At 39.8% G+C, this 11,325-nt stretch overlaps 1 protein-coding gene across 5 annotated transcripts in view; it reads right to left on the bottom strand.

The window, feature by feature from the left end:
• Positions 1-7,796: 7,796 nt before the first annotated feature.
• LOC148021953 (kinesin-like protein KIN-7D, mitochondrial) overlaps positions 7,797-11,325 on the bottom strand; it is a 47,033-nt gene continuing 43,504 nt past the window's right edge. For 2 of the 5 annotated variants that reach the window (XM_087697492.1, XM_087697488.1), the window contains 9 exons: positions 11,028-11,168; positions 10,801-10,926; positions 10,626-10,676; positions 10,482-10,529; positions 10,051-10,308; positions 9,145-9,969; positions 8,593-8,740; positions 8,315-8,425; positions 7,797-8,203 (listed from right to left, as the gene is read on the bottom strand). In XM_087697492.1, the coding sequence (XP_087553618.1) occupies positions 8,340-8,425; positions 8,593-8,740; positions 9,145-9,969; positions 10,051-10,308; positions 10,482-10,529; positions 10,626-10,676; positions 10,801-10,926; positions 11,028-11,168 (1,683 nt within the window). In that variant the 3' untranslated portion in view covers positions 7,797-8,203; positions 8,315-8,339. Of the gene's footprint in view, positions 8,204-8,309; positions 8,426-8,592; positions 8,741-9,144; positions 9,970-10,050; positions 10,309-10,481; positions 10,530-10,625; positions 10,677-10,800; positions 10,927-11,027; positions 11,169-11,325 lie in introns of all 5 variants that reach the window. The other 3 variants (XM_087697489.1, XM_087697491.1, XM_087697490.1) reach the window with 3 other exon arrangements.

Genomic DNA, 11,325 nt, shown 5'->3' with positions numbered 1-11,325 from the left:
TCTTAGTAGCCCATCAATAGATGTCTTAGAAAGCGCCGTCCGAGATTTTGATGAAAACCCTCGAAGTTTGCTAACTAGTCTCGCTTGAGTCTACCCCTCAGTGGAAGTTTCAACCGTTCCCACGAGCATCGGCCCGAGTCTTTTTGGTCAAATCGACTACTAATAGTTGACTAGTATCAATGGTTCTAGATTCCATCCCTTATAGAAATTGCTGACTGAAATGAGCTTACATTGCGTTGGGTTCAAAGAGAATGGGAAATGAAGGGAAGTATGGCACTTTAATCCTTTCTACCCATGGTTCTAAAGTGATGTGAGTCTCACTTTTTGATCTCTAACGATCCATCAAAGATGCGATTTTTATTCCTTCTTAAGAAAGCTCTCGGCTTACCGAAGCCACCCAACCATAGGTCTGGCGGATCCATCCTCCTACCTCGCTCGAGAGAGTATTTTCAATTACCTAATTACCTACCACCTTAGGTTTAACATATAAAAACAGCTTCTTTGAATTATCTCCTGATACAAATTCGTTACACACCTTTAATTTACAACACAAAAACAGAGTAAAGCGATTCCTTCTCAATAGTTCCTTTCAGTCATTCAAGGTACTACATTGATCTGGACGCATCATCATGCAAAATTTAGGAAGCTGTTCGGAAGCAAATGCAGTGTCAGAGGTGATCAGACTTTATCATGCAAGATTCAGAGGTTTTTGATGTGGGAGAGGGGATCACCATAGACCTGGAGTTGATCCAATACAATGGTGCGGAAGAGATTCTTGTAAATTGGATTTGCCAGTCATTCCCTTTTCTTACCAGCCTATTTTACGAGGAATGTCACCACAGAGTAGCCAGTAGAGGAGAGTATAATATCCTTGATGCAGTTGCTCGTTTGACCATGCAGTGTCATGCGAATTAGAGTTTTGTATTGGGTCACATCTAGCACCTACAAATGTTTCTCAAAATAACATTTAGTACTAAACCTCTTCAAGAAGGATGGAAGGCCAACTATTTCCCACATTCTCATGTATGTTGGAGTTTGTGACGTCCAGTATTAATCAGCTTTGCGAAACTTACAAGAGCCATGTGCAGATGCCATAATCCATTCATGTTGTAATGCTGTCATGAAATATGAAGGATTAACCGACTTTTCCATGGAAGATGCTCCCCATAATCACATGTCAAGATGTCTCTTTGCGATTTACAGTGGAATGTACTGGTTTAACTGGGCGAAAACATGCCATGTGCTAGAAATCTTGCTAATACTGATGGGGAGAAAGGTGCTACGCTTGTAGAGGCAGTAACTCTTTACGTATTACTAGAGGAAAAACCCAAAAGGATTGGTGAAGACCCTGTAGTTGGGAGCTTGGCAGTCTTGAGATATCGAGCTCAACTCGTGATATGCCAGGGTGACCGTTGTGCATTTATGTCACCAACTTGTCAGTTTGCAGATGCGGTTGGTACACCGCCCATGAATAATAGCTAGATGACAGCTATCCTTATCTACTCTAGTTCGTGGCTCAGTTACTATGCCACCTTAGTTAGTTGAGTTTGGTTTGAGACCCATATATAGGGTTCTTCTATTTCTTTGTATGAGAGTTCTTTTTGGCTTACACAACTAAGAAGAGGAAAACTATTTTCAGCCTCCACCCTTGTGTGTATTCCCTCATTGTGCAAGCAAGAAAGCTACAAGTGAGACTCCTTCCTTCTCTCCCACAATCTTGACATGGTATCAGAGCCTTGTTCGTGGTAAGGAGCTCAAGAAAGCAAACCAAGTTCGCGGTGTTCTAGTAAGAGGACCAGTGTTGCTTTCATTTTTTCTATTTTGGGAGCAAGTCTCTACAGGTAGCACAGCCAGAAAGTGCAAGAGTGCATTATCTCAGATTGAGACGCCCTTCACGGTGTAGCAAGAGGGCAGTATATGCTGCGGGTAAGAGCTTTAGCCCTTGGTTGCTCTGTTTTTTTTATTTGAGGCCATTTCGGGGCCTATTTTGGAGGTGGAAGTTTTCTGCACGCACTCAGGAAAAGACCCTGTTTTATGCTATGCGACCATTGTTCTACATGTCGGTGAAAAGTTACTGTAGAAATTGCATCGTATGCCTGTGCGCAAAGACATTGGGAGTTACAGAATCATCCTTGTTGCCTATTGATGCAAAATCGTCACTAGGAAGTGACTGTGTGGTCAAATACCACTTTCGTCAGTTTTGCAGATTTGCCCTTGTAAGGCTGAAGCTGTGTTCTTTGCAGTGACAGAATTTTTTGCAGTGTTCTGTAATGGCGTCTGATTCTCTTTCACAGATTGTCACTGAAAAGCTTGACAAGAACAACTTCCAAGCATGGAAGTTTAGAATGACAAATTTCCTTATGGAAAAAGGATATTGGGAATTCGTTGCAGGAAATGAAGAAGAACTAGTTCTTCCTGATGTTCCCAATCAACAGCAAATGCAGGCATGAGAGAGCCAGGAAAGTTATGTACTGGCTATCTATTAGCATTTCAGAACTCTATGATTGTGCATATTCAAGATGCAAGTACGCCAAAGGAGGCATGGGATACTTTGTCAAAAATGTATAGCACAAATACGCAAGCTAGGAAAATGCAGCTCAAGCAAGAGTTGCACAATGTGCAAAGAGAAAATATGAGCATCAATGACTACCACATGAAGGTGAAGAAGATTGCAGATGCACTTGCTTCCATTGGATCGCCAGTGGAAGATGATGATTTAGTTTCTGTGACCTTGAATGGTCTAGGAAAGGATTATGCACAGTTCCGAACATCCATTTCCGTCCATGAAAGATTTCCTGATTTTGAGGAGTTGATTGCTCTTCTAATTTCTGAGGAGCAAAGAAATGGTGGTGCATCTTCTTCAGGAGTAACTTCAAAAGAAGCTGTCTTCTACTCAAATGCTAGAAGAGGTAGAGGCAGAGGTAGAGGAGGCCGATCTGGAGGTCGTGGTAGAAATCAGAATATGCAGCAAACTCAAGAAAACCAATCCTATGGAGGAGGACATGGTAATTCTAGAAGCAGGGGGAGCCAAAGAGGTTGTGGTGGATGGCAAAGAGGCCAAAATGCAAATAGCAATGTTGAATGCTACTACTGTGGTAAAATGGGTCATATGGCTAATTACTTTTTGCAATGTTTTCTTTTCGAAGGTATTATTCATTCCAAGTTCGATTCCTCAACTAGTATTGGAACTTCCAGGACATTGTCTGGTAATCGAAGGGTAGTTGGCACTTTGTAAGAGCCTAAGGAGTTTATGACTAGAGCCCCCTGGTATCCTCACCTCCTCCTGCTGACTAGAGTTCCCTACGATAAGACCTTTCGCATCATGATTGGTCTATACTCACTAACGCGAAATAAGAAGACAAAATCCCTTGGAGTAGATTTTATTCATATTCGCCTTGGGGAGGTCTATCGCAATCAAGAACACTGCCGCAGTTGGCGTTCTATTCTCACCGGAATTCTACCTTAGTCAGTGATCTGTACTTAGTCATCCATCTTTTAGCCTGATGATTTTAGGAAAGATCAGTACCTGACTTATAATCAAAAAAATCTTTTTTCAAATGCATTATACATAAACTTTTAACAAATTTATTTCCGAGATAAATCTTTACTTTCAAAAAATAATAATATCAAGGCAAAACTTAGCGTAAGAGGCAATTCTTTCTAATAGTTTTCTTGGATTTCCCCTTCCTCGGGATCTAGTTTGGACTAAACAACAATTCTATTCTTGAAAATAACTTCCTTGGAGTTTTGTGAGCCCTTTCCCCGCTATAAAAGAAAATCTTGGTTAGTTTAATTACGAGCACTATTCCATCTCAAGGTCTTTTATATACTGAGAATTAGTATCCATGATTATCCATTGGAGGTTTCATTAGATCAATACAAATCAAAAATATTAAGTCTCTTATGGACACAATACCTTCCTTGTACTCGCTTAGGTTCATCTTGTACAAACCTAAGTTACCCCTTGGAATTTGCGGTTAAGAATTCCTTTAAAAGATGAATAAAATTCTATTTTACGAATGCAGCTTTTGTTGCCAATTCATGGGATGATGGCCTGCTATGTGCCTTTATTATAAAAATATAATACTTGGGGATCCATGACAGGTGCTTGGTTGATGGTATTTGCATCTTTGTTTGTAATCCCAGTACTTGCCATTCCGTTTGTGGTAATTGTGTCCGCAGCGTTATTGGCAGCTCCTGCCTCCGTGACCTTCATAACTTTCTTATTTGGGGCCGTGGTCTTTAATCGCGAGATCGTAGAGGGGATTTTTTGGTAGGAGAGCTTGGGGTTGTCACAATTAGATTGATGGGAATTTGATCGATGGGGGTTGGCAATCACAAGGATTTTAGGAAAATCGAGAAGAGTCTTGATTCCAGAAGGAAGTAGGGTGGAAGGGATGGAGGATTTGATTTCAAGAGCTGGCAGAGTATCCTCCTTGTCTTCGTAACGAGAATTCTCGTTCTCACGCTTCTCTTGCTCCACGTTGCTTTATACTCCTAAGAATGGCCTCTCCTCTCTTGCTCGCACTGCTCTCCAACAGCTTCTCATGCCTCATATTTATAGCTAAATTGAAGGTTTCATAAATCATACTTCATCATAGCACAACTTCCATTAGTACTCTACTTCTACATGTTGATAATTTAAAATTATCACACATGGCCAACCCACACAATCGCATTGATCTAGTAGAAGCACACAAGATTATGAATGATAGCTTATAATGTTGGGATAAGCGGGTCCCTTTCACCTCTTGGAAGCCCTTGACAATAGTGCATGTGAAGGTTTTACCTCCATGCACTTCGAAGGAGATCATGGACATGTGTCCACACCTCTTCTTAAGGGAGGAGCTATCCCATAAAGTAGGCATGTGTAGTAAGGATACATCTCCCCCTTAAAGTTTCTTGATTGCCAACATATGGGGTTGGCAAACATACTTCTCCAGTGATTCATTAAGGTTGAGAAGGCCATGCCAAATAATAAATAGCTACCTTTGTATCTCATGCAACAAGTCTATGTCCATTATATCCTGAAAAGAAAAGTGAATTGGACAAAAAAGCCCAATAATGTATAGATTGGCTTAGGAAGAGCAAGTAGTAGAGTAGCATAGCAAGAAGAGAAAATCAAGCGCCAAAGTGGATAGTCCCCATCACAATGACTGAAAAGCAGCACAAGGCTTTTCAGAACGAGATATAGTTATTAAGACAGTAAGGGGAAAGCCTCTTAGAGGAAGTGAATGTACTACATATGGAAAAAAAAATGAGGTCCAACAACATATGGCTAAATTGTTGGAAAAGCTCAAGGCCACTCGATCAGAGTTTGTGTTTTTTAAAATGCAATGATGAGTGGGAGTTTGAGGAAATCCTAGGGGAGCTCACATAGGGCACAAATAAACAAAATGTAAATATTGACACATGTTCCTCAAATGTTAATGAGGTTGCATACCAAACAAATGAGTAAAGCACTTTTGTAATAATATCATTTCCAAGTTGTAAACACTAAATTATTTTCATACAAGATAGTATTGCAAAGTTATAAATACAAATGGCATCTAGCATATCGAAATGTTCATATTCAATTTAAAATTTCACAAAATAAGAGAATACTTTGTAAAAAAGTTTACCATATCACACAACCACAACTATATTCTCTATGGCCTTTCGAGCCCATTAAAGAGTCCACTTGTTTTCAATATTTGTAACTTCATTATATTGAATTTGAAGGCATTAGCTACAAAACACAAAGATGCAATAGATATATAAGAGAATACATAAAATCATAACTAGTTCACAAACTTGACACATATGACTACTTTGAGCTAGGATACATCATCTTGTGCATCCATTGCGTCATGACATTTGTAGCAATGCCTCTTGCATCATTCCGTAATGTGATGAATGTCTCTTGCTTTCAAAGTTCATTTTTGAGTTTTAGATTGCAAAAATGTTTAGTTTAAGATCTAGGTTTCTTCCCTACTTGTAAACATGTCTACTTGAAGAATACATTCATCGAGTAAAATTATTTGCATCTAGTCATGATCTGCCAAGATGTTGAGGTGCTAAAGGACTTGTAAACATGTCTACTTGAAGAATACATTCATCAAGTAAAATTATCAGCATCTAGTCATGGGCTTGATTCCATGCGAATCTGGCCAAGCAACCATTCCAAAATAGGTATGCTCATGACTCTTCACTTCCACAAGCACACTTCTCATTAGTCATACCCCACTTTTTAAGCTTTTCTCCTTTCAAGGTAGCCCCCATGATGACTCTCCAAAGAGGAACACATTGTCTTTGAGGAGGAAACTCCAAAGACTTATTTCTCTTCAAGCTTTCTTCAATCACATCTTTCAGAAGATCTAAGCCCTAGCTTTTGCAATTGTTGTAGGCACCTATTGTACAATTGGAATGGAGTCTTTATAGAATGAGCCGTTGTTTTGTCTAATTGAAAGTGCTCCAATATAATTGCTTTACCAAATTTTGTCCAATTGGCAACACCCTAATATAACATCTTCATAGAAAGTGCCTTTGTTTGCCTTAAGTGCCACATTTTTTGTACACTTCTTTCTTACCATCATCAATATGCTGGTCATTGATATTATGTTAAATGGAAGGCATTCCAGACAAAGAAAGTGTATGCAAATGAGAAGTGTTACTTGTAATTTGCCATTCTTACTTTTGTTTCTTTCATTGAGGATATCCTTCTTGAAGGCATGGGTAGGAATTTAACATTCTTGCACTTTCCCTTAAGAGTATGATAGTACTTGAAGTTCTTTCATTAGATTAAGCTTTGTTTAGCCCTTATAATTTCTTCCAATGCTAATTATAACAGTTACTATTAGTGATCCCCCCCCTTTGTAACAGTTACTATTAGTGATCCCCCCCTTTGTAGGTGATTTGTACATTTATAAGCTAAAGATAAATATTCCTCTATAAATGGTTCAGAATGAATGGCAGCAAGGCCAAGACATCTAAAATCCCCAAATTGGGGCATATCTTCTCCATCTCCAGCTCCAACTCAGATGTCTGCTTCCAATTACAACAATCCTACAAGAAGGTTATGAGCTAGTGTGCGGTATAAAAAAATCATGAGTTTGATGTGCATGGTTGGGGGAGTTTTCTGAATACAATGCAGATGATGAGCTTGAAGCTATGGCACTTGTTTGATGGCCTTTAATTGCGCATTCTCAATGTATTTGCACTAGTTAACTGTGTTACTTACAACATACAAGGCCTTCATAATTGTTAAGTACGCAGAGGCTGCTTTGGAAAACTGTACATACTATATACATCAGATACCTCTGTTTATAGGAACACAACCTCTATAGCTTGGCTCCGCAGTAAGGCTTCTTTGCTGGTCAGACATGAGTTGCAGGCATTAATGGTGCATAACGAGCAACAGGGCTCATGAATGGTTATCCAATACACATTGCTGGTTGGAATACATGAATTTGCATAGTGTGTGTGCCCCAAACATCTAGGCACTCTGTACGAAAGTGGGAGTCTATGAGATATATCCATACAGTAACTGTCATAGTGCACACATATGTCAGGATTTCAACAGTTCCATTCAACATGATGGCAACACTAAAAGCTTGCATATGCTTAGTTACAGTAGAACTGTAGCCTACCATTCCCCATCCTGCACCACCACACTACCCCCTACACCCCTCCCCCCTTCCCCACCCCGGGGCCAACAAAAACAAAGAAAGAGTGCACTGCAGGAGATATTGACGTTCACTCCATGCCTTGAATGCATATGGGGCAAAGCAGAGAGATATCAGATTACTTAGTGAATAAGATAGCTTGAATCTTCAGTTTATTATGATGGTTCTCCAACCAATCAAGCTAAACCTACAGCCTCACAGCATCTCAATTCAAGAAGCTAGGGGAGGTGGTTGTGCCTTGGAAAAAGGTGGCATAATTACCACAAGAATATAGGTCAATTTACAAGAGCTTCATTTGAAGCTGACAGAGAACTAGCAGCAGGCTAGGGGGTGAAAGCTTGAAACAGGTGGATCATTATGTACAAAAAACTGATGCGATGATTTTCTATTAATCAGCAAGCCACCTGAAATTTTGCTGTCCTCCCTGTACATGTAGTTATAGAAGACTACTGCTCCCATTGATAACCATGTAGCAACGCAAAGGTCTGTAGGTGCCCCCAGGAAGCAACTGACTGTGGCTGGTTTTCCCAGCCTTCTACCTAAACATTTCTAAGATTAGATAACATTCGAACATAAAATCTCAGTCAAGGAGCTCCATTTCCTACTTGGGATTTGAGAAAATTATAAACCAAGCCTTCAGTTTACCTTACCTCCTTTCCATTGTCAGTCATGGCGTCACGATGTAAAGGTTATGATTCTATCTGCAATACCACTTCTGCAAAGCGGGCATTCTGTACATGCTATTGCACATGGTTTGCACACTGTAGATTCATGCTTGTCATCAGTGAACAATATGAAGTGTCTCAGATGATAAAGAAAAGCACACATGCATGCGCGTGCGTGCACACACACACATGCACATGCGCACACATGCACGCACAGAGAGAGAGAGAGAGAAAGTTACGGCTAAAAAAAAAGGGATACTTACAACAAAAATGTCTACAAGGAAGCAAAACCGCAGCAGTTGGAGCTTCAAAGCACACTTTACAAATGTGAGCATTTCTTTCTTCAGCTGCTTGATCAGGGCTAAGACGGAGATATTGATCTCGTTCAAGGTCTATGTCTCTGCTTCTTCCCTGATTTCATCATTAGAAACTGATGTAAGTACAATCTCATAGCCTTGCTCATAGAGTTACACATGTCCTTTGAGTTCTCTTAACTGGATGAAGTCAAGAGGTCTGTGGGACAACCAGACTGCTCCCTCAAGGTCTTCCTGTGTATAGCCTACATGTACCTAGTTTTATGTGAAGCCTTAGAATCATGTCTCAGGGTTTGATTCATAGAATTGAGAAAATGTATACCAGGTTGAAGTTCGTTACTGGCAGAATGGGTTGATGCAATTATGTCTCATTAGAAGGCCTTAGAGTTCATTAAACTTCAAAAAAACAATATATTCATGAGCTAACATGATTCAGTGTTATGGATATCAGAAAAATGCAAGTCAATATATGAAAAGGAATTGAGAACTTTTAAGGATTACCTTTTGCCTAGAGACAGGAGTTCTTAAAGCTGCAGCCCTCCATTTTTGGCCATCAAGAAGATCATCGATGCTCCTGTGCCCTTTATCTGAATCATCATCCTTTGTGACCTCCTTCTGAATGCTCATGCCCATTTCATTGAGTCTGAAAGATGTGTTTCCACTGTTGCTTTGAATTTCCTTTACAGGGGAGTCCTGACCATCAATCATAGAAGGGTCATTTGGTTTCTCTTGTTCTTTTCTCAACTTAGCCACCAGAATCCACATGCTAGCTAAATCGTTCTCCAAGTCAGCTTCCCTTTGCTTGGCTTCTTCAAGCTTCCTTCTTAGTTCGGATTCTACTTGCTCCTTGTCAGAAAGAGCTGCTTCTAAACCTGCTTCTCTCTCTTTCCGGGCATGAAGTTCTTGTTTGAGATCTTCAGGGTCAAGATTCCAAGAGTCAATGTCATCGTGGATCTCATTTTTTATGTTGAGCCCTCCTCTTGTAAAATGCCTCTCATTTCTAGTCAGCATTGGGATTTGACAGTCAGCTGTGTGTAGATCATTACACTTTGGATGTTTTGAGTGGCCAGTATCTGAGGACACTTTGCTTGACGCTCTAGAAAATGCTCTCTCCTGTATGACAGCAATGTCATTAGTGAGCTGTGAGTTTTGCGAAGACAGTTTTTTCACCTCTTCAGCTAAAATTTTCAGCTCCACAGCTGCAGCTGAGGCCAATTCTTTTGCATAGGCTGCCTCTTCTGCTAGCTTCTGGCTCTGGACTTTTAAACCTCCGTTTTCTTCCATCAGATCCACATTTTCTTGCTTCAATCTCTCCATTTCAGCTGCCTGCCAAAATATGCCTATGTCAAGAAAATAGAATGATGACGAGCTTGAACAAGCAGTAAGTGCAGATGCCAAATTCAGAACCTGTACGAGCATCTTATTCTGAATAACAGCATCAGGAACAAAATTATGAGAATTTGTCAAAACTCCTGAATCATGTCCATATCCTTTGTGTCCCTCATGCTCGAAGTCAGATGGCACTCCAATCATATGACCATTGATACAGTAGCTCTGGGGGTAACCTCCAGGGCTGTTCTGTTCGTGCAACTTCATATCTGCTGCTGGTGTAATTTGTTGCTGTATTGATGTGATTGTCTCTTGCAGTTCTTTTACCTCTGAGATCTGTAGCACAGACAAAAAGATTCATAAAACAACATGAAGTGAATTTTTACAGACCCTTCACATCACCATCTGTGTGCATGAAGAGTCAAATCAAATGGGACTATGCATTGAAGAGATTCCTTGCTCTTGTGGTTTTCCTTGACCAATTCCAGATGCAGTTCTATTTGAATTACCTTTGATTGCAATTGGTCTTGTAAAATTCTGTTATCAGCAGTTTTTAACTGCAATATTCAAGTTGAGCAATCAGAGATACATGTAAGTTGATGAAATTTGGGCCATTAGAGAAAATAGAATGAACTCTGTCTACAGTTTTGTACCTCCAATTCAAACTCTTTCTCATTCAGGAGAGTCATCAGCTTTGCAATTGTCTGACAGACATTAACATAGAGATTATGAATGCCAGATTAGCTTAAGATCTTCTGATGTCTGTCTGAAGTATGTGGATGCACCAGAATTTATGCTTAAGACATATTTTTGTCACACAAGTTTTACCTCTGACATCTCGAAAGGGGAGGCATTATTCAAGGCCGCTTGACTAGCTTCCACAATCCGTTGTTCAAGAACCTCTATCTGTTGTCTCTTTTCTTTAATCTCTTCTTTCATTTTCTCCATCTGGGTCTTTGTTTAGCCATTTTGAACAAATAGTATTTTAGTAAAATGTGATACTTCTGAAAGACAGGGCTTGGTCATTCCTAATAAGCAGCACTAGAATCCCTTACTTGAAGTTGTGCATCATCAGGATTGCACACTGCTTGCTCTGAGAATCTCTTTAAAGAGCTGGTACAGAATGCTACTTCTGCAGCTAGCATTTTAGCTTGCTCTCTAAGAAGGTCCATTTGATCAGCCATTGTTTCGCCTGTCTGTACAAGGAGAGAATATTGATACTCTTTATGTGAAGCATTAAATTTGTAAAAGAAAGAATCAGAAATTAAAAATTGAAGTATCAAGAAAACTTTTTAATTAGAATAATCTGGTGTACCCCTCAAAGCTTGAATCAATCAAACAGCAACCAAACAT

The sequence above is a fragment of the Lygodium microphyllum genome, chromosome 17, assembly GCF_053477565.2.
Source record: "Lygodium microphyllum isolate KBCC chromosome 17, Lygodium_microphyllum_v1.1.10, whole genome shotgun sequence".
Classification (NCBI taxonomy): domain Eukaryota; kingdom Viridiplantae; phylum Streptophyta; class Polypodiopsida; order Schizaeales; family Lygodiaceae; genus Lygodium; species Lygodium microphyllum.
This window is presented reverse-complemented; position numbering and strand designations above follow the sequence as displayed.